The sequence below is a fragment of the Leucoraja erinacea genome, chromosome 32, assembly GCF_028641065.1.
Source record: "Leucoraja erinacea ecotype New England chromosome 32, Leri_hhj_1, whole genome shotgun sequence".
Classification (NCBI taxonomy): Eukaryota; Metazoa; Chordata; class Chondrichthyes; order Rajiformes; family Rajidae; genus Leucoraja; species Leucoraja erinaceus.
Genome location: NC_073408.1, coordinates 20,141,799 through 20,165,878, shown reverse-complemented (window position 1 = coordinate 20,165,878; position 24,080 = coordinate 20,141,799). Strand labels below are relative to the sequence as shown.

The following is a 24,080-nucleotide window of genomic DNA, read 5'->3' as shown; positions in this document are numbered from 1 at the left end:
AGCAACGGCGTTTAAGCAAGTAAAGATGGGAGGATAAATCAGAAGGGAACGTTGTTTGCAAAATAGAAGGCTTGAGAGATTAGCTGTCAAGAGGGATAATAGTGCAAAGCCAAAGGGGGTTGGAATGCTATGGTCAGCTGATTAATTTGGTTGCACTCTTGCCTGAAATTTGTGAATTCAAGTCACTGCAAAAATCTAATTTAAGACAATGCAACAGTAGTGATTTAAGTGCTAGATTTACAGGAGTGTGATTTCTGTTTGCTAAATTAGATGATAAAATGCAAGCATGAAGCAAGTAATATGCATCTGCCTGCTGTGGTGGATGTTAAAGATTACGTGGCACTAATGGAAGAAGACCCATCACTCTTCCAGTGTCCTGACAACATTCCTCCCTCTACCAGTATCATGAAAACCAAGTTAACAGGTCATTGATCTTATTGTTGATGGTTCTTTTGTGCAGTGACTTCTATCCTTGCCTATATAAAAGTAACTACACTTCTTTGTAAGCAATTCATTGTACACAGAACATTTTGAGATATTTCTGAGTGATGCGAGAAATCTAACTCCAGTAGATTTACATACATGGTCCAATCTTTGACGGCTGTACTATAAGGATTGTATATCTACTATTCTATGTCATTTTAGTCATTGGTCACTTTATAATGTTTTGATATAATTTGACATGCTATAACATATATCAATTTGTAAATGGGTTATAATGTGTTTTCTTGCAATGCTATGACATACCCCTTATAGATGCAACCGGCAAGCCTTTTTTTAGTAGAATAAATAAGCTTGTCAAAAATAAAAGTTGCTATATTTTCTGAATATAAGGACTGAGAGTCTGTTGACTGACGGTTCATTTAGGCAGTTGTTTGCTCACTAACGTGGCCACTTTTGCCTGTAAACTGCTTAAAATGGTGGGAAAATTGAGTCAATTTTTGACTTGAGAAATATGCTTTCAATGTGGGCAGGTCATGTTCCGCCACATTCCCCAAACTATGAGCGCACTATATGTCTGTGTATATACTGTTATTGAAATGGATAGTATCCTGTTTTATAAAGCTACCAAAACCATAACAAGGAAATTGCTATCAAAGTAGTTCATGTGGCAGAGATATGTTCTGCATGTGATATGTGACTGCTAAATATCCGTGGCATTATCTCACTATAATTCACACTTTATAACAAGGTTATGATGCCCAAGCAGTGTTATTGAATCGGGCTGAAGAAGTGTCCTGAATGGAAATGTTGTCTGTTCATTTCCACCCACGGATGCTGCCTGACCCGCTGAGTTCCTATGTCAATTTGTTTTTTGCTCAAGATTCCACCATCCACAGTCTCTTGTGTCTCTAATGTTATTGAACTATTGCTTTTATTTACACGGGCGAAGGTGGGGAAATGTTTTGGAAAAATTATATCTGGAAATATTGGCATGGAATTTGATGATTCCCTACCATCACTCAGTAATTACTTTGAGCCAATCAACAAAAAGGTCACTGCAAAGATCTGATGGCAAATTTTAACAAAGAAGCCAGCAAGAACTGGAGTAAATGAGAGGTGAAGGAAGAGTAAATCAAGTTGATACGATATGAAATACTTATTGCGGGATTTATCTGAATCTTGGCAATGGGTCGCAAAGCTGCAGTGAGTCAGTCCTACATGTCTTAACTTAAAATCAGATGCTGTTTCTTAGATTTGAGGTTATGAATAACATCCTCTGTGACTTTGACCATGGTGTATTATCTCTTCATGTAATTCATTGGCTATAAAACACTTTGGCCCAGATGCCGTGAAAGAATTTTTAAAAAACTAGTTCTTAGTTCTAACTTGACCTCTCCACTGCTGGTCATACATTTGGCCTTACCATTATCCTCTCTGGTTCTGTGTGGTACATCTCTTGGGAACTGTCCTGACAAAGTTTTATTTCAAACTGTTTATATGCAGTGGGGTCTCTCCATCGATATAATATCACTATAACTCGTTACCACTTGCATGCAGTCGATATACTTTTCTGATAAAGCAAACTCTTCTGCAGCTTGGGTGGAAACCTTTGTTTTCAGGCCCAGTAGAAATCAACATTGTAGATGGTACACAAACCTGTCTATAATCTGAATTTGCTCAAAACTGAGTTTCACTCACATTGAGCAACATTTGCTGATTGCTCCTCTGATTAATACTCTATTGTTTCAGCGGACTTAATTGTGGTCAAATATGGAGTTGTCTTTATGGTAATTAAAAATAATACATCTTCAACCCTTTTCATTTGTTTTCCAGTCGCCAACAGAGATCGTCACAGCTATAAACTAACTTTAATGAGTTTTCAGTCTGTTCATTTTTCTAACTTGTACTACTTCTGACATATCATTAGAGATGTATTGTTTTTCTTATTGAGAAAGGAGAGGAGAAAAAAATTAACTACACTTTCTGCAAATGAATTGTACAACTTCACAGATTTCAAGACTGATTGGGCTCAGATGTGATGCCTCCATTGTCAAATATTAAACTTTCCCAAAACAAATGCTATCTGTGCTGTCTCAGCTGAAGGTTTAGTGATTGTGGAATAATCCTGGTGAAATTCTTAGAGCCGAAGTAACCAGGCTGTGGGCAGCATTTTGTCTTTAAAGCAGTGTTTATTCGCCGCTATCACTTTGTAAAATGTCTGTTAATTTAAAAATTACTGAAGTGTTAAGATTCAGTGAGTGGCGCTCACTGTTCGGATAGGAACTTTTAGTTATTGTGCTTTAGAGCAAGGTGCCACGCTTATTTACTGCTTGGAGCCTAGGCACATCCTTGAATCTAATTAGGAACACATTGAGTGTCATTGTAACTGGCAACCACTCAATATTGCCTTATCTGTGACTAACCTCTGACTCAGGCAGTGACCTCTCCCAGGTTACCCGGAGGTCGAGGGGCTTCCATTGTGCAGACAGAAGTGGATCATGTGGAGTTGATTATTTTCTGTTTTCTCTGTCTTTGCTACAATTTATCCAAGTCACTTCCATTTTCTTCCCACTTAGCTGGCTGGCATGAAAGGAAATGTCTTTGTTGGCATTTGGACGATAAGCATGCTTGATTGGTTCCACTGCAGCTTTTGGGTGGAAGGCGGGGGGGATGGGGAAAGTTTGTGAAATCCCAGAAACCTACGGACAGGGAACATCATGCTCTAGAAGGCTGCAGCTGCTCTGCTCATTGTCCCAGAGCCTGGAATAAGCAGAGAGTGAGCACGACACACACAGTGTTCTCTACAGATTGGAACTATGCCATTGATCAAAGGCCTACAGACGACTGAAGAAGCACATAGAAAGAAGGGAGCAATAATCTCATTTCCCCCTCCACCCCTGCAGCTTTAAAACTTGATACAAAATTTACATGGCCAACTTTGAGGCAGAAATTTCCTGAGAAGTGTAGAAATGTTGCCAGCTGCTGATTGCAGACTTAATAGTAACACACTTGATAAGAGGCAGAACTGGAACGTTTTCTTTTTGACCAAGATCAATGACATACATGTTTGGAAGAGATTGCAGGCAAAGCTCCAGTAGCTTGTGCAATTGTTGATCCTGCTATTACAACTGAAAGTTTCCATAGCATGGCCTAAGGTTGCCAGCTGTTACTTTCATGTGGATGTTAAAAAGATAGCACTGTTCAACATCGAGAATTCCTCTTAATTCTATGATCCATATTCATCCCTTGGCCCACATAATTACAGGAAATAAGCACAGGTTAAATACCCAGTTATTCTCTTTGATGTTTGCGACATCGTTGTTAGAGAAATGACTATCACTTGTATGTACAGGGAATCCGCTCAAACATTCACTTGTATGTATAGGGAATCCATAAGTTTGGGTCCTGGGAAGAACCTGGAACTGCTAGAATGTCTTAACAACTCATTATCGAATGATCAACATTTTTTTTTTAAAAGCGGGCTGAGCAATAACTCTTAAGTTCTGTAATAAAATATGAAGAGAGGAAAATAGGTAATGTCTAATGAGTGATGCATTTGTTGCCAGTGCTTCTAAATGGTTGGCTGTCTTGCATTATATATACCTTTTTTCATAAATTATCTTTGAAGCTGACGCGATGAGTATGGATTTTGCAGCTTTTTAAAGTTAAAGTGAATTCTGTATGTTTTGCTGTAAAACATTTAAAACTCAGTTTAATAAAATAAGTTTTAAAAAAAAATGAACTAATTCAAGTGTACTTGCCTTGAGTAGCCAGTGTGTGGCATCGAATGACAAGAAAGAATTGGAAATGGATTTTTGTGAGCTTCATATTATAACGTTTGATGTATGATACCATTTGAAAAATATACAATCCTGCAAATGTGATTGCTTTTTGCTTATCGTCCAAATGCCAACAAAGACATTTTCTTTCATGCCAGCCAGCTAAGTGGGAAGAAAAAGTCTCAAGGAAGCGGTTTAATGTCTGCTGTGAGGCATAATTTCTCTTGCTCTGATCTCATTTTATTAGATAAGTGCCTGGATCTGGATTTCTGCTCTAACTTTCTTCACGACCCTCTACTTGAGGTTCCCTTTAATGTCTTCTTTCTGTCTTCAGTTTTGTCCTCCCTTATTAAAGGTAGTTAGTTTGTGTACTTGATGTCTTCTTTCTAAGTGAAAGTTGTCATTATTTGTGATCTCATTTTTTTTCCTCAGTGCTTTTCTATTGTAGAAAAATCCACTCTGGTCCGCACAATTAATAAACATACGTGTCCCGTTGCGTGAAAATTACGTTTAACATTTTTACGGTGTGAGCGTCAAAAATAGCACTAGTTTGATGGTGTGTACCATCACAAAAATAGTACTGGTTTTCCTTATTATCATTTTTTAAGTCTATTAACCCTCTGTCTCTAATGGGATTGTGAAACTGGGACTATCTGGAGATGAGTCATGTGTTGTGGATGGCACTGACCCCAGCTAAGAGACCCCCTCAGAAGGCAACTGCTTTCTGACGACCAACCCCATTGTGTCAGTCGTAGCTCCAACTGTTAACATTTCCAAATTATTCTGCAAGGTTGAAGAGAAATAGATGGAACAGATGCTGAGGGGGAAAATAAGGTACTCTTGTATGTTGTCTAGAGGTTTGGTCAGCTCTTGGATGTTGCTTCCTAGATTCCATGATCAAGAGTTTGTCAGAAGCAAGTAGTGCATAAAATGAACCCCCATATTTATGTCCTATGCATTGGTGCAACCCTTGCTTAGAAAGGAAAAGAGGGATGTGTATGTTCATGTGCACAAAGTTGAAAAAGCTGATGGCAAAGTTGAAAACAGTGGGGAGAGTCCCAGTAAAATGGGGATTGTGATTATGGATAATAAAATGAGAATGTCGCAAGTTGCAAGTCAGATCTGTATTTAAAATAAAAGTAAATGTTACTTAAACTAGCAACTAACGTAGTTTTAAATAAATACATTATCTTTCATTTGGTTTACATTCTGACATTTTACACATACTTAAATTTACTGTTTTCCCCATACTTAAAATGTACATTTTCTCCCCTATTCTAGTACAGAGATGATCAATAATGCTATCAGGATATTATAACCCTCATTGCAATAGGAGTAATTGAATAGAGATGTAGAACAAACATCTGGGCATATTTTTCTTTTCTCCACACAATACAGACTAACCACACTGCCCTTATTCATACTTCCAGTGAAAATTTAAGGCTGTTTGGTTCACATCATGGATTGAAACCTTAATTCCGAGACCTTGCTTTCTGTAACTATGGTTATTGAGTTTATTCCAAAGAAAGACAAAAAATGCTTGAGTAACTCAGATGGCATCTCTGGTGAGAAGGAATAGGCGATCCTTCTTCAGATAGGAGGAGAATTTCTTCAAAGTAGGCATACTGTGCGGAGATTCCACAGTGGAGCAGACAAAATTTGCAGGTGCTGGTCTACACCGAAGATAAGCACAATGCTGGAGTAACTCAGCGGGACAGTTTATTCTTGATTTTTCTAGTTCAACTGAACTATGATCTATGATCAACTGATATTTTTGCTGAAAAGTTGACGTTTATTTTCTTTAAATATGGACTATAAAGTGACCAAAACATTAGGCATGAGTGTGTGTCTGATCCTAGGAATGGTAAGCACAGTGTACTGGATTTGAACATAGAGAATGGATTTCAAAGATTGAACGTCAATGATCTCATAACTCCCTATTTGGTGCTGAGATTTTCTTGTTTTGCATAATTTATTAAAAGTCCATTTCCTTGGTATGATAAAAATTCTTGCCATTTACATTGCAATTACATAACTGCAGTCTAATCTTCAGTGGAATCACAGCTAGATAAAACCGTTGGAAATATCAGTGAAATGTCTTGGATTTCTCTTGTTTTTGTCAGCACTGTTCTATGGCACTTTCCATCAAAAGAACTAAGAAATAGTTTTTTCTCCTTCATTTCATCAATACTCTCATAGCCCATGCATGCCCACCCTCATTCTCCTTCCACTCGCATACACCAGGGATAATTTACAATAGCTTATCAACCTATTCACCAGCATGTTTTTGGCATGTGGGAGATGAGAAAACCAGAGCAGCAGGGAAAACATACTGTCACCGAGCAAGCATGCAAATTGCACACAAACAACACACAAAATTGGATTGAACTAGGATTTCTGGAGGTGTGACGCAACATAGAAAATTGGTGCCAAAGTAGGTAATTTGGCCCTTTGAGCCAGCACTGCCATTCAATGTGATTGTGGCTGATCATCTAAAATCAGTACTCCGTTCCTGTTTTTTTCCCCATATCCCTTGATTCCTTTAGCCCTAGGAGCTAAATCTAGCTCCCTCTTGAAACTGTCTAGTGAATTGGCCTCCACTGCCTACTGTGGCAGAGAATTCCACAGATTCACAATTCTCTGGGTGAAAACGTTTTTCCTCATCTCAGTCCTTAATGGACTACCCCTTATTCTTAAACTGTGACCACTGGTTTTGGACTCCCCCAAAATCGGGAACATTTTTTTCGTATCTAGCCTGTCCAATCCTTTAAGAATTTTATACGTTTCTATAAGATCTCCTCTCATCCTAAATTCCAGAGAATACAAGCCCAGTCGACCCATTCTTTCATCATATGTCAGTCCCGCCATCCTGGGAATTAACCTGGTGAACCTACACTGCACTCCCTCATTAACAATAATGTCCTTCCTCAAATTAGGAAACCAAAATTGCACACAATACTCCTGGTGTAGTCTACAACTACAGTAGGATCTCTTTGCTCCTAAACTCAAATCCTTTCACAATGAAGGACAAACATACCATTAGCTTTCTTCACTGCCTGCTGTACCTGCATGCTTGCTTTCAATGACTGGTGTACAAAGCACACCCAGGTCTCATTGCACTTCCACTTATCTTAATCTGACACCATTTCAGATAATAATCTGCCTTCCTGTTCTTGCCACCAAAGTGGACAACCTCACATTTATCCACATTATAATCTGCCTACTTACCCAACCTATCCAAGTCACCCTGCAGCCTCATTGCATCCTCATCGCAGCTAACACTCCCACCCAGCTTTGTGTCATCTGCAAATTTGGAGATGTCACATTTAATTCCTTCGTCTAAATTGGTGATATATATTGTAAATAACTGGGGCCCCAACACCGAGCTTTGCGACAACCCACTGGTCACTGCCTGCCATTCTGAAAAGGACCTGTTAATTCCTACTCTTTGCTTCCTGTCTGCCAACCAGTTCTCTATCCATGTCAATACCCTACCCCCAATATCATGTGCTCTAATTTTGCACACTAATCTCTTGTGCTGTGCCTTTGCTACATGCATCCCTAATTACCTGCTTGATGCAATCCCCAACCTCCTTACTGCTGTTTGGTGGTCTGTATACAACTCCAAGCGTTTTCTGCTCTTGGCTATTTCGCAGTTCACCCCTGTACCGATTCTACAGCATCCAAGCTAATGTCTCTCCTTGGTATTGCATTAATCTCATCTTTAGCCAGCAATGCCACCCCACCTCTTCTTCCTTTCTGAATATTGAATACCCCTGCATGCTTAGCTCCCAGCCTTGGACACCCTGGAGCCATGTCTCTGTAATTCTAACTATATCATGCTCCACTCTTGCTCCCCCTCCCCCCATTCATAACAAGGTCAGAGCCTTGTGCTCTCCTTCCACCCCATCAGCTGTCGCATACAGCATATAATCCTCCAACATTTTTGCCACCTCCAACAAAATCCCCCTACTGGCCACATCTTCACATCTCCACCCCTTTCTGCTTTCCGCAGATACCATTCCCTCCGAAATTCCCTGGTCAACTCGTCCCCACCCAAACCATTAAGGCACAAAGCTTTCAGGTTAGTTTTTCTTATCTCCCTTCTACCTTTTGCTTCTGGCCCCCTTTTATGGCCCTCTGTCTCCTTGCATTGGTTCCCATCCCCCTGCCCTGTTAGTTTAAATGTGACCTTTCCTACACTCTCTTTCCTGTTAACTGCACGCATACGCTTCCATGTTGGTGACTCCCCCCACTGTTCAGTTTAAACCTACCCGTGTAACATTAGCAAACCTGCGTGCCAGAATGTTGGTCCCCCTCCAATTAAGCTGCAACCCGTCTGTTTTGTACATGACACTCCTGGCCCAGAAGAGATCCCAGTGATCTAGAAATCTCAATCCCCGCCCCCTGCTACAACTCCTCAGCCGCACATTCAGATCCCCTATCTCCCTGTTCCTCCCCTCACTCGCACAAGGCAACGATACCAAACCACCACAATGCTGTGCTGCTGCTATGTGCACTGGAGAATCTATAGTGGCGGAACCACCAGTATTGACAAAAAATTGTGTCCATCTATAGAGGGAATGTTGCATTCAAAGATCACATGCCCCAGAGGCTCAGCAGAAGGATGTTTATTTATTAAGGAAGCCAACAAGAACACTGATACTAAATACAAGTATCCTTCATTTCAAGTCATGATAAGTTGAAACTCAGTTAGCACATTTGGCACCAGACTTGTCCAAAATAATCAGTCTCCACGACTCTTCTTTTTATTTGTAAATTATCTCTTGTCATGTAAGGTAAACATATAATGCTAAAACCAAAAAAGCACAAAATGCTGGAGGAACTCAGCAAGTCAGGCAGCATCTCTGACGAACATGGATAGGTGACATTTTGGATTGGGATCTTTATCAGACTTCAAAATAGGCATCAGTTTGAAGAAGCATCCTATGACCTGAAACGTCACCTACCCATGTTTTCCAGAGATGCTGCCTGACCTGCTGAATTACTCGGCACTTTGTGTCTTCTTTTGTAAACCAGCATGTTCAGTTCCTTGTTTACACTAACCCCAAAACTGATCTGCATTTGTGTTAAGAGATAGGGGAGAACCTTGACAGAAGAATTTGGAACAGTTGGAACAGACCCTCTTTGGCTCCCCAGTGATTGTTTTTGTATGATTCAGTCCTCTGCAGGCTGTCTCTTTGACCTAGCGATTAGAAAATGAAAGTATTAGCAACTTTTTTAATGGAAGATTAATATACTGAACATGTCCTGAGTGATTAAAAGGTTGCTTTTGTAGTGTGATTTATTTGGGTGCAATAGGCTCTTAGGCTGATGTATATGTGTTTTTGGTGGCCTGAGGGTTCTGAGCCGTTTATTAGCAATGTGCCAGGTCCAAATTGAACTACTTTTATAGATTTTCCATTTCAATAATTTATTCCTGGTTAAAGTGGCTGCCATAGATTTGGGCTAACACTTGCCATAGATTTGGGCTAACTTACCTCAAGTTCAAGATTGGAAACTTTTCTATTTATCTTATTCTCTCAAACCTGTGTGAACTTGTTCCAATATTAGATTGCTTTAGTTTACAGGTAATGCATATTTCATAATAAAGGGAAGAAAACATACATTTAATTTTGATTAGAGACCAAGTGAACTGCTCATTGTTGACCAAGCTTGTATACTTGTATACTTTTATTCAGTTGAACAGTTGAAGCAGTGATAATTTTTAGTGTTAAACCTATTAGATCATTGCTCAGGAACATGATCTTCATTACATCTTTAAGTCAGAACAAAACAATGGGCATATTGCAGTTTAAAGGTACTTGTAGTTCCAGAATGTCAAAACTAGATATAAGATGCACATTGGTGCCTAAGTGCTGGACACTTGTAGAAGTCAGCATTGACAGAGTAAGAGAAAGTGAGGAAATAAGTGGAGGGGAAGACCGTAAGCTCCAAGCCTGTCCTGCATTTCATTAGAATTGTGGTCTATGTAAATTACCTTAATTCTACTTTTCTGCCTGATTCCCACAGACCTTTATTGCAAAAGAAAATCTATTTCAGCCTTGAATGTACCTCATGGCTTGATTTATAACTCTTCTCTGGAATTAATTCCAAACATTTGCAACCTTCGGAGAATAAATAATTTCTCCCCTAAACGCCCTTCCTCAAATCTTGACACTCTTGCTCCTGGTTCTAAACTACCTCATCCAGTCAAAACATTCTCGCACCAAATGCCTTGTCAAGGCCCCTCAGAAATGTGCAAATCTCTATCAGATCTGCTGTGTTTGTTCTAAACTGAAATGTGCAGGCCCAATTTTTCACTTTTTCCTTATAAGGCTGCACCTTGAATGTTATTTTTTTTTATCTGATCATTTATAATTGCCACGTGTTTTCAATACTCATGAGGCTAACACGTCTATAGTTTCCTCAAATTTATTATCACATGCTGAATACTGTGAGATACATGGGGAGTGGAATCCTTGCTTGCATCCAGTCAAAGTAGTTGTTCGTGAACCTAGTGGCATAGGACTGAGGGCTTTGGTACCTCTTGCCCAATGGTCAAATCTGTTTCTATCTTTCTTTATTTAACAGTGAAGCCATATTTGCTATCTTCCAATCTGCAATCTGGAAAAATATATTTCCTTTTGTACACCAAGACTCAGATTATCAGACCCTGGGGAATTATGGGCTCTCAATACAGTTAATTTTTTCCAACCCTATGTTGTTCACTAATATTAATTTCCTTTCATTCGCCCCCTTTGAGAATCTTTGCCCCCGAACATTTTTGATAAATATTTGTGTTCCCCTTATTTGAAAACAGGAAACAAATACTTGAGTAATTGCCCTGCTGTTTTCCTTTTCTAAATGCAGCAGTCCGACCTACACTCACCACCACTTTTTTATTTTGTACAAGTACTCGTATAAAAAATAGAAAATGCTGGGTATACTCAGCAGGTTGGGCAGCATCTGAGGGGAGAAATGATTAACGTGACACTTTTGGCAAAGGTATAGTGTCATACTCTTTGTTTTCTTTACCAATGTCTTTGACAAACTAAGTAGTCTGAGTATTGGAAACATTTTAGCCTTCATCAAAGAAGGACAACCTTTTTGAATCAACACTTTTTTAATTAGTGATGGTCATATTAGTTAAATTTTTATTTTTGGCAAGAATATATATTTTCTATAGTTTCTATATTCTTTCCATCAGCATTAACCATTGCAATGTCATTGTTTTAGAAAATATATCTGCTGAGGATTATAATTTTAACTCAAAAAAATTGAATCACTTGTATCACGTGAGAATTACGCAGAGCTATCTGTTTTCTTCCGACAATTAACATTGCTTTTTCCCCCCCGACAGATTGTGCAGGTGTCTGTCCTTGCCTTGCTGCAGAACCTTACAGCCTTGCTTTCCTGACACGGTGCAATGGATCCAGAGACGGGCCTTCTGCATCCGGTATTCTGTGTAGGACTGACTATTCTTTTCTCGTGTATCAGGGCAGGTGAGTCGCACAACCAGATGTGTCATTTGCTCACTTTAAAATATTAATATTTGTGTATGGCCTTTATTTCCCATTCCACACTGATAGAAGGAAGAACTGACTCAAGTACAGTTGCTTATCTTTCTCTCTTGTCCTTTCCTTTCTATTGTAATCTCATCAGTTCTCAAATTGTGATTTCTAGTTCATAAACTAAGTTAAGAGATTAAGTTTCTTAAATTATTTTCGTTTGTAGTATTCGCATTTGAGTATTTAACTGGTTAATCTGACATTTACACTTAAATGAAGGGTAACCTGTTTACAAAATCACTGCACTCTTTATGTATAAAAGTATTTATGTAAAAAAAAGAAATTATTTCCAGAATAACATTCAAAATGTATCTGAATGATAGTAAGCTCACTACCCGTAACCAAACTTCACAGTGCCCAACCTGTGGCTACATACACATAGCCCCAAGCTCTGACAGTCTTGTGTAGGTAACACTGTCCTATTTGTACATGTACATCTTATTCACAGAAAATCTGGAAATGTTTATAAATTTCCTCAAATGTACGCAACTGGAGGCCATTTTTTTCCCTGTAACCGTTCCTCTAATTCCCCTAATTCTCCTGCCATTCATCATTTTCACTGGTGGCAATTTTGTGGCCAATTACTGTAAACACACACGTTTGTGATATGAGAGGATATGGAGGAACCTACATAGTCACATAAACAGCCTGTGGTCAGGATTGAACCTGGATCACTTGAGCTGAACCACTGTGCCGCCTTGATCTGGCTGCATTTATAAAAATACAAGACCTGTTAATTATTTTTTATCTTTTCAATCATTTCTTATTCAATAGCTTGTACGATCTTAAAAATAATAGGTAGACAAGTGTGTTGGTTTGGAAATGGGAATTACTCTAAATTCAGAATACCAATGTTTGTTCGATTTCTGTGATAATGGAAGACAAATAATCCTTGTGTGATTTCATGAATCTCTATGAAAATTAGTTTCACTGTACCTTAATTGGTACATGTGATAATAAACGGATCTTGAAAGCTTGAATCACAAAGTTAATTGATAGCTTCATGTATGGTCATGCAGACCTGAGATGCAATCCCACTTATTTTTAGCTGATCTCAGTTCCAGTTGGAATATGCACTAGATGATCTTTGAGATGTCTGTATTCGAGGTGTTTATGATTCTTCTAGTCATTCCAAATGATGAAAAATTGCATCGGAGCAGCAGGACTGTTGACGTCAGAAGATGAGGCAGTTTCTAACCAATCATTCTTGTTCTTCCTTCATAGACATGGCTCCACACTTCTCAGCAGAGCCCCGCTCCACAATACAGAAACTAGGTGGACGGGTACAGCTTCGCTGTGCTGCAGAACCTGCCTGGACTTTCATCACGTGGCACTTCAATGGACAGAAATTAACAGATAGTGGCCAAAATGGAATAGAGATCCGATCTGGATCATTGATTATTTCTAGCTTGCAAATGTCCCATGTTGGGAGGTACCAGTGCGTGGCAAGCAGTTCCTTTGGTGTTATAGTGAGCAGCCCTTCTTTCGTTACCATTGCAAGTAAGTATTTCTCTGAAACTCCGAGACATTTCTTTGAGCCTTTCTTTGACACGGGGTTGATGGGGGTTCTTGATCGGCTGACGTTCTTGATCTTTTTGTTCAGTTGTGCTTCAACATTCATAACTTGGGTATTAAGCAGAAAATCATCCGAAGAAAATCCCCAGTGTTTTCTTTAGATCTGCTGAGTGCCAAACCACTCGTCTACCTTTATTGGGACAGAATATTGGGGAAGATGTAGAAACAAACAATTTTATTTTGTGACATATTTGATATATTAAGATTTAATATTGATACATTTATAAGGGAAGAAATAAAATGCTAAAACTTCGGCGACTTCCTTGAAAGCCTTAATGGGCAATACACCTTGTGAACTGAACTAGCCCAGACTTGGAGACTGAAGTCGGTGAGAACAGTTATAGTTAATAAAGCAGGGCGGACTGCACAAAATAAGCTGGTGAAGAAAGAACTAACTTGGAAATGACCTGTTGCACAGACTATTGAAGCAAACATTCTCTATCCAAAATGTGGCTCTGTCTGCATATTCCTCCAAAAATGTTTTGCTGTACTTTCTGGAGACCTGGGTGTTTTTATCTCCTTCCCGTGGAGCAATCGGCCTTCTGGAAACATGCTTCATGGATGTATTAAAATTGTAATGGGCCTAGATTTCCCTGAATGCTTCTTAACCAGACCGCACAAGCAGGCTGCATAACAACACCTACGGTCGATGCGAACTCCTCCTATCATATTAGTTTGACCCAAACATATTGGAAACATTAATAATGAGTGCAGGGGACTGTGGACAAACATGCAGAGGGCAGAGTTCAGGCAAAGTTGGAAATTTAAAATTTCTATGATATTTGTATCTTCTTGGGCTAGGCTTTTGGAAGCAGATGTTAACAATGCCAGGAGTCCTCCCATGCACATTCCTCCACATTCCAAATTGTAAAAAACTGGAGCATAGTATGAAAACTCCCATTTGGGAGAACACTGCAATCTGATCCAAATGTTTTCCGCTCTCTTAAAGCCTGTCCCACTTACGTGATTTTTATGGGCGACTTGCCGGCACTCGTCATAGTTGCAACAGGTGGCCGAAAATTTTCAAAATGTTGAAAATCCAGCGGCCACCAGAAAAAGGTACGACTCTTTGGGCCACTACTCACGACCATACAGGTTCACCCCGCGACATGTCGACATGTGCCGCCTGTGCGGTCGTGAGTCGTGGCCCAAAGAGTCGTGAACTGTGTGTCCGCTGATCTATAATGTCACAAATCACTTTGCCTCAACAGATGCTGCTTGACCTGCTGAGTTCCTGTTTTTGCTACAGTCTCTTGTGTCTCAGTAGTAAAGAATGATTTATAGAACTAATTATAGTCCATGCCACTGTCTTTGCAGGCTTAAGTGATTTCCAAGCACCCCGCCAGCGAGTAGTTACAATAGATGAAGGAAGCATGGGTATCATAGAATGTAATTTGCCCAACAGTAAACCATCAGCGCTCGTCCGTTACCGAGTGAGGGGAAAATGGCTTGAGCAATCTACAGGTAAGTGTAATTAGCCTTTGAGGTGAAGGTGTATCAAAACCATCACTTTTGCGAATAACTGCATTTCTTTTGGGGGGAAAAAAATTATTCGGGTGTTGTAAGCAATTACTTTTGGATGGTAATTGTCTTGTATTGCTGTCCCTGGGTACATACTGCGTATATTTGGCGCAGGATCAAATACTTCAGCTTGCCTTTGCTTAGAATTGAATTCTTTACTGCGCCAATGTAAATCTTTACTTTAGGTTACTGTCATGTGTGCAAAGGTACAGAGAACAGCTTTTTGTTATCCATTCAGTGAAAAGACTATATGTGATTGCAATTGAGTCGTCCACAGCGTAGTTACAGGATAAAGGGAATAATGTATAGTGCAGGATAAAATCTGATTAAAGACAGTCCGATGGCCTCCAATGATGTAGATGGTTGGTCAGATAGCTCTTTAGTTAGTGATATGATGGTTTAGTTGCTTGAGGATAGCTGGGAAGAAACTATTGCTGAATCTAGAGGTACATGTATGCGTTTTCACATGTCTGTACCTCTTGCCGGATGGGAGAGTGGAGAAGAGGGAATGAACAGGGTGAGACTCATCCTTGATTATGCGGGTTGCTTTGCCGAGGCAGCATGAAGTGTAGATGGAGTCAAGCTGCTCTCTGATTGTAGTTGAGGATATGTGTGCCAGTCACAGACATACATGCAGCTTAATGATGTTGCAACTTGAGGTAGGTTGAAAATAACCAAACACTTTTTATTAAGATACTTCACATCGATTAAGGATCAGTACTGTCTTTCAATAACCCTGTTAAATTTAACAAAAATATTTTTTCGACCAGCCTTTGTGAACCATTTCAAAACCTTACAAACGAGATTCTGTTGTCTGCAAGACCTCTGGATGAGAGAGGCATTCCAATCTTCCTGCTCCTTATTCATGCTCTGTACATTTATAATGTGCATCCTGTACATGGCAGTAAAATAAAGCAATAAAGATTTGCCAGGATCTGCACAGAACTGTTTGGGAGATATGCTGAGACAGTACACCCATTATGTTTAGCTGTAGAATTCAAAATTGGTTCCTCAGAGGCACTGAGAAGATTTGATATGATAAGGCATAAATGCTATTAATTTGCAATGTCTGCATTAAAAAAAGTTCCATGCATCATGGCTTATAGAGCCTTACTACCTGTTCAAGAAGTAAGGTTACAGCATGATTAAATATAGATGTAAAATTATCTTTTAAAAGTGGCCAATGTGAATATGATGGACCTGAGCTGATGTACCTGTTCCCCAACTATTTTGGCTTTCTTTCTCTTACATATTCTTGTTTTCCAGATAATTACCTTATCCTTCCCTCTGGAAACCTACAAATACTGAACGTCACATTGCAGGATAAAGGAAGCTACAAGTGTGCAGCTTACAATCCAGTTACACACGAGATGAAAATGGAGCCCACAGGCCATAAATTGATGGTTAGGCGTAAGTGTCCAGACTATAATTATTTTCTCGTTATACCTTGTCTAAATTATTGTTGGCTCGGTATTGCAAGTTCAGGGATCGCTTTAGCTCACTGCATCATGTTAAGGTTAATAGGGTATGAAAGGGTAGAGTTCCCCTAGTCCTCAACTTCCACCCCTCCAGCCTCCGCATCAAAGGACGTGAAACGGCCTGGTTTTGTAGGTGCTGTTGTAATTGTGTCTCTAACCTAACCTATTAATGATGCAGTTGGTTAACATTGGGCTGCGCCATCAGAGCTTTCAATATTGGATTATGAGTTTGAATACAACCAAAGCAATTACAAAGAAAGTCTCTTGTCTGCTTGCTGATATCTCTTTCAAGCATTGATTTTGGAGCAAAGCTGACCTCATTGGATGGACATGTTGGCAGTGATGAGAAGCGACATTACATAATGTACAGTGGTAAATAACATCATTGGGATTAAGGCATATTATTGAGTGATAAGTGTGCTGATTTAGAAATGTTGGTTCTGATTTAACGGCAAAAGGCCTAAATCCACAGATGTTATCTTTCAGTTTGAAGAGGAAATCTAAAGAACCGTAGCCATGCAAAACAACTACATTCTGTGTTCCACTTTTTTTGATTCGCTGCTCCTCGAGCCTCACTACCTCACATTGCAAGTTTGGTTTTGGAAGCTCTGGCAACCCTCCTGCATTCAATTCAGTGCTTATTATTTGTGCCTAATCAGAGCCAACTGGCAGAACATTTCAAGCAATTTAGTTCACGTCCAATTCTTACATTTCTGAGCTTGAAATGCAATCTGAAGTGACATTTGGATCATTAAGGGCAAATTATAACCGCTTCCTGTCCTCAACTTAGAGCTATACAGTACAGAAACCGGCCCTTTGGCGCAACTTCTGCATGCCAACCGAGTTGCCGAACCGAGCTATTTCCAGTTGCCTGTCCCTGCTGCATCTCCCTCCAAATCTGTCGTACCCATATTCCTGCTGGGTGCCTTATAAATGTCATAATTGAACCCGTCTCTACTGCTTCCTCTGGCTGCTTGTTCCAAATGCACACTGCCCTCTTTTGTTCTGTCCAGAATCTGCGAGGACAAATGAGCTTCAATCTTCTATGTGATATTTCTTTTTAAAGAGTTCAGCTGGTGCACACACATTAACCAAAATGTGAACGATTTCCAGCACATTAAAATCAACTCTTTGCCTATTGAACTTTGGATTACAACACTAATGGTCCTCAACCATATAAGTATAGTCGTAGGGCATGAAAGCAGGCCCTTTGGCCCATGATTTCCCATTCATGCTAGTCCCATTTGTGCATGCCCATTCTAAGCCTTTCCTAAACATGTACCTGTCCCAATGTCTTATAAATGTTCTTATTGTGCCTGCATCAGCTACTTCATGTGGCAGCTTGTTTTTGTTCCATTTTCCCACCACTGTCTATGTGGAAAAAGTTGCCCCTCGGGTTTCGATTAAATAATCCCCCCCTGCCCCACACCTTAAAACTCTGCCCTCTGGTTCTTGATTGTACTACTCTGGTGGAAAAAGATACTCTGCATTCTTTTCCCTATTCCTTCATAATTTTAAACACACAATAACATCACCCTTTGTCTTCTAAGAATAAAGTCCTAGCCACCCCAACCTTTCCCGATAGCCCAGGCCCTCAAGTCCTGACAACATCCATGTAAATATTGTCTGCACATAGATAATGTAGCTCTGTGGCTCCACTTCATTTGCCTGTAGATTTGTTTGGGTAGCAAAGTCTGCACCCAGTTTGATATCTGTGCAAAGATAAACATAAAGTGCTGGAATAACTCAGTAAGTCAGGCATGTTGCTATTAGTAAATAAAATGGGATAAGCTACCGAATCCACAATTCCATTCTTTTTTTAAATTTTGTTGACAATTGTGCTTTAAACATTGATTTTCTCCATGTTTAGTTTAGAGATACAGAGCAGAAATAGGCCCTTCGGCCCACAGAATCTGTGCTGACTAGCAATCACCCCGTGCACTTGCACTATCCTACACACTAGGGACAATGTACAATTTTTACCAATGCCAATTAACGTACAAATCTGTATGTTATTGGAGTGTGGTAGGAAACTGGAGCACCCGGGGAAAACCTACAAGGTCAACGGGAGAACGTACAAACTCTACAGTCAGCACACGTAGTCAGGATCAAACCCAGGTGTGGCGCTGGCAGGCAGCAACTCTACCGCTGCGCCACCTTGCCGTCTGTTAAGCTCAATCAACTTTCTGGAACATAAGCATTTCATTCTAGTGCACTGGAAGACAGTTGTATCACACCAACAAAAATATGGATGATTTACAAAAATAACCTGTCCTTCCTCAGTTAATCGCTAATCAAAATGTGTGCCTTTAAACTTTCTTAGAACTTGTTTGATGAAAGCAGTCTAAATGAGGGCCTAAATCTTGTTTTTCTAACTCATCATTTTGTATTTTTAGTATGGTGATATCACATTGTTTATCTGTCTTGCAGATAAACTGTTATCTGATATCCCATGCTCAGGTGGGTTATGAAAGGAGCCTTTGTTTCATATCAGTTGTCTCCTGGCCCTCATCTAACCTGAACTTCCTCCCGAGATTTTTCATTCATTTCTCTTTCATTCATATGTGATTCTGTTCACTCACTTCAATTTTTCTGTGAGATCTTGCACTTAATTTCCTGTGACTTTATTTTCCCCACAGTAGTTCTTCCAGTTTAGTCATCAATTCTTTTGCACCCCAAGGCTAACTTTCCATTGTTCCATTCCATCTCCTGTCACCATTTGGTACAGCCATTTTGCTTATCAGCAGTTTCTTTGGATATGTGTTTTTTTTTTTTTGCTTTATTTGACTTGCCCATTGTACGGTGACATTTAGTATGTGTATGTTCTTTTGGTCCAGCTGTTTTGAAATTACTTTAAATTGTATAACACGATTTCTCCCATCTTCCCCTGTAGGTTCTGGATCCAATCCTGCGCACATCATCTACCCCACAGTCCCACAGAATGTAACAGTGATTCAGCACAGTCCACTGATTCTGGAATGCGTTGCAAGTGGAGTTCCAACTCCACACATTCGATGGCTGAAAAATGGTGTGAACGTGTCTGGGAGCAAAAGGTTAAGACTCTTTCATGGTAACCTGGTTATTGATCAAGTTGGAGCAAAAGATGCTGGGAGTTATTTGTGTATTGCTGGAAATGGAGAGGGTGAACCGGTATCTGCAAACTACACAGTCATTGTTCATGGTGAGTGAATTTCTTTACCAAATTAGACATTTTGAATGCCCTGCTGTTTTCATGAAACTTTGCAAAAACAATATACTTGAATGTAAACTTTTCTTCTTTTCGTAGAGCCTGCAACAATAGTCAAAGGATTGCAAGAACTGACTCTACCTGTGGGATCCACAGCGATTTTAACTTGTGATTTTCATGGAAACCCTTTGCCAAATATCACTTGGTACCACAACGCAGCCATTGTCCAAGATGGCCTTCGACACTTTCTCTCTGGGAACAGAGTGAAGATTGTGGAACTAAATACAGAGGATGCAGGAATGTATCAGTGCATGGTGGAAAATGGCTTCGGTTCTATGCAATCATCAGTGCGGCTCATAGTACAAACAGGTACACAAGCTTTATAATGGAGACCTCCCACCCCAAATATCAACCTCATTTTCAGTTTAAATTGCATAGTATATTTAAAAATGAGAATCCATAAAGATTGTTTGTACATTAGCACAACTATGGAATAGCAGGTATCTGGCCAAAAATGTGTGGATTAAGTGCTTACTGTGATCTTGAGGAAAAAGTGATGAACATCAATTTCGTAAAGTAAATGGACGTCCATATTGTACCCAGGCTCCTTGGGATTTATGTGTGTTTAATTTATGCATTATCGAAATAATATACTTGTTTAATTAATACCAAAACCTAATTTACACGCTGTATTTTTGAAATAACACGATCAAATTTATGCCTATGATTAATTTGTGCGTTATGATTAGCGCTGCTTTTCAGGAATGTAAGCCCCAGCGTAAAAAGTGAGATGCCTGTACTTTAAAATACCCTCAATGCAGTGTCTGATCTGCATTTTGTTGAGATGAGAACCAAAAAGTTCTGTAAATGTTCTGGACATCGGTCTTTCCTGGACTTCAAAAAAATGATTGATTGTTTAGTTTGGTTTAGAGATACAACGTGGAAACAGGCCCTTCGGCCCACCAAGTCTGCACCGATCAGCGATCCCCGCAAATTCACACCATCCTACACTAGGGACAATTTAACATTTATATCAAGCTAATTAACCTGCAAACCTGTACTTCTTTGGAGTGTGGGAGGAAACCATAGATCTCGGAGAAAACCCACGCCGTCACGGGGAGAACGTACAAACTCCGTACAGACAGCATCTGTAGTCGGGATCGAACTCTGGCGCTGTAAGGCAGCAACTGTGCCACAGTGCCGCCCCTTTGTGTTCTTTGAGAAGTATTGGCGAATTATGTGTGGCTCTGTTCTCTAGCACAATTTCTCCAACTAAATCACCTCCTTCAAAAAACATACTCTTTGTTTCCTTCTCTCCAACTGCAACATGATCGCCAGAATTCTTAGTAGATATCGTTGCTCCGTAATTACATTCTCATTTCTTGCTACCATCCGTTTCCTTTTGTATTTCTTGGCACCTACCTTTGTCCCTGCTTTGTAAAATCTTTACATGCTCGTATACTTGATTACTAATAACATTCTCATTACTTTGTATGATACTAAATTATACAGAAAGATTCCATGCTGAAATTGGCTTTTTCTTAATTAATTGGAATGCAGTGCAATAACTTAGTCATGTAATAACGATTTGTTGATAACTTTATGATGACCGAATGATGGGGGAATTTCCTTGTATACGTTCCCAGTACTGACCACTGGAACGTGCATGTGTTGTCATTAGGCAATGTTAGAATTGACACGGTAGGGATCTTCCTTTCTCATAAAGGAACAAGAACATGGTAATGGTAAATGACAGGGCTGGGTCGTTTTATTATGTCAATGTATGAAATTTGAGCTAATTGAAAAAACATTTATTTCAGAGTGTGGTTTATTTTTCTTACAGATAGAGACACAAAGCCTGTGATTATCGCCCCACCCCCGAATATAAGAGTGACTGAAGGAGATTTTGTTATACTAACTTGCAATGCCACTGGGCAGCCCACACCCATTATCCGCTGGTTTGATCGTCACGGACTGATTAGCAGCCATCCTTCTCACATTCTTCGGTCAAAATCAAGGAATTCTCAACTATTTGGTGCAGGCAGTACAAACTCCAATACTCCTCGCCTCACTGTGTCCAGAGCCGGATCAAGCTCTCTTTACATACGCACAGCGTCATTGGAAAGTTCTGGGCAATACATCTGTGAAGCCTCCAACAAAATGGGTTCAGTTCAAGCAGAAGCCTCCCTCTCAGTTGGTAAGCATAACATTTCTGTTTGAGGCCATTCAGATCATACATTGACATGTATTGTGATCATTTGATATGATGTCTCCTAAGCATTGTCTCTTAACTTGGTTGAAAGTTAACAGTCTGGCTTCTTCTAATGCTGATTTCTCAAGAAATAATTCTGAATAGCATTTATTCAATTGGGCCCTTTCCCTAAAACAACACTGAGTCTAAGGAAACTAGTGGTCTGTATTCTACAGTCACTTTAAATATATGTTGTCTAATTGGCTTGCAGCATACTGTCATTACTGATCCATGGTTGATGATTTTTGTTTATAAAAGCTTCTGTTACTTTTGCTTTTCCACTTCATGTAGTCCCCATGGATCAAGGTTTGCTTTCTTCACTTGTTTTGTGGATTCTGAGGTGCCTGATGAAGCCTATGTGGGAACCACAGATAGAGTAGGAGGTGTCTATTGGAGCAGGTGCTGGCTAATTTATGGTGCAATATGATTTTACGCGGTGCTTCTGTATGCTCTTGATGCATGGATACCGTCCTTAATGTTGCTCCTCCATCATGAGCCGTCATAGTCATACAGCATGGAAACGGGCCTTTGGCCCAACTTGTCCACACCGACCAAAATGCCCCATCTATACTAGTTCCACCTGCCTGCCTTTGGAGCATTGATCTCTCTAGCCCATATCCAGACATGGGTTACCTTTTCCCGAGCATCAGTAGGGTTATACTATTTCTTTATGGAGCGTTTGAGCACATCCTTGAATGTTTCTGTTTGTTCCTTTGCAAATCTTTTCCCATAATGGAACTCGGAATAAAGTCAGAACACCCATTTTTTATCAATATAATTAATAAGAGCACGCTGTGCCATATTAGATGGTATTGGTTTATTTTTGTTATTTATCCGAGGTACAGTAAAAAAAAAATTGTTTTGTATGCAATCCAGAACAAGCCATCCATATGATTTCAATCAAACCATGCAGAATATATTGTTACAACTACAGAGAAAGTGCAGATAAAAGAAAAAGAGTAAGGGCGCAGCGACGGAGATTGGGGTTTGGAAATGCAAACTTTTAGGGTGCTTCAGTTATCTAGGTGTGGGTGTGATTATGCACTCAAAGCACTTTTCAATGATCCATTCCAAGATCAATTTTTAAGATCATACTTCAAGCTGATTGCAATTCTAATGTAATACTGAAGAGTAAGCAGGTCTTTTTTCATCGGAGTGAGACCAAAGTAAATCGGGACCTTGTCAGTCTGTCCACACCTCTCATAGACTCACTTAGTTACTGGCCTCATTTTCTCTCCTAACTAACATCAATTGCTTTGATCACATGAGTTTGAAAATTACAGCTCAACTGTTGAAGCGTGTAATAGCGTTAAAACTGCTGTCATTCCAGGGTTGTCTTTTCCAATTTCCCACTCACCAGACCCGGGTTTTGGTGGGAGAGAGCTATTATCTGTTCAAAATTGGAACGATCTTGTGGATGAATTGTCAGCAGTTCTGGTGTCCATTTGTATGGTGCTGACTATGCACTCCCAACCCCTACCTCCCCATATATTAATTAATGCTGCAGTCTTAGCTCGACTCTTTAGCTGAGAAAGTTAAGTTTGGTTTACTTTACACAAATTGATTTTTCTGAATTTTAATATCAGACGATGCTAACGCTGAAAGGCTGAATAATAATGGTACTTAATTCATAGCTTCTTTAATAATGAAAATGATTTTCTATAGCTCAAGACTGTATATAAAAATGTCAATAAAATATCACCCAGTGTCTATTAAAGATGCGATTAACCTCCTTTTCCATCCCCACCCCCTCCCTCTCCCAAGCTTTGATTGTGTGTAGAGGGCACATTTTTATATGATGCATAGGAATACTAGTATAATTAGTGGATGCACTGTGAAATGATGGACCGGACATTTCACACAGTATAATCTTTATTGCTTCAGTAGCTTATTTTTCTTGCATGCATCAAAGAGCCCCAATGACCATTATTGTGGAATCGAACTTATGTCATGAAGAAATGGATACATCATATTAAATATTTCCAGTGTCAATTTCCCAGTGTAGAATTGTAATCTTGCATGTTGGAGGGCAAGTTCATGAAATGCAATAAATATAGGTTTTTAGATCAGTCTGACAATCAGGAAATGGGCTAATTTAGCTCCAGGACTGTGCAGTTATACATAATGACCCTATTAGAAGGGGACCTCTGTTAAAGTAATTGACAATGGAATTTTGTATTAATTTCAAAGCTAATTCAAACCAATGCAAGACACAAAATGCTGGAGTAACTCAGCGGGTCAGACAACATCCCTGGAGAACATAGGTAGGCAATG

General features: G+C 39.6%; 1 protein-coding gene across 3 annotated transcripts in view; it reads left to right on the top strand.

The window, feature by feature from the left end:
- Positions 1-24,080, top strand: part of cdon (cell adhesion associated, oncogene regulated) — a 180,876-nt gene that overhangs the window by 112,208 nt on the left and 44,588 nt on the right. For all 3 annotated transcript variants that reach the window (XM_055660860.1, XM_055660859.1, XM_055660858.1), the window contains exons 2-8: positions 11,587-11,728; positions 13,019-13,294; positions 14,687-14,833; positions 16,157-16,300; positions 19,262-19,549; positions 19,655-19,924; positions 21,399-21,752. In XM_055660860.1, coding sequence (XP_055516835.1) covers positions 11,653-11,728; positions 13,019-13,294; positions 14,687-14,833; positions 16,157-16,300; positions 19,262-19,549; positions 19,655-19,924; positions 21,399-21,752 — 1,555 coding nt within the window. In that variant the 5' untranslated portion in view covers positions 11,587-11,652. The remainder of the gene's footprint in view (positions 1-11,586; positions 11,729-13,018; positions 13,295-14,686; positions 14,834-16,156; positions 16,301-19,261; positions 19,550-19,654; positions 19,925-21,398; positions 21,753-24,080) is intronic.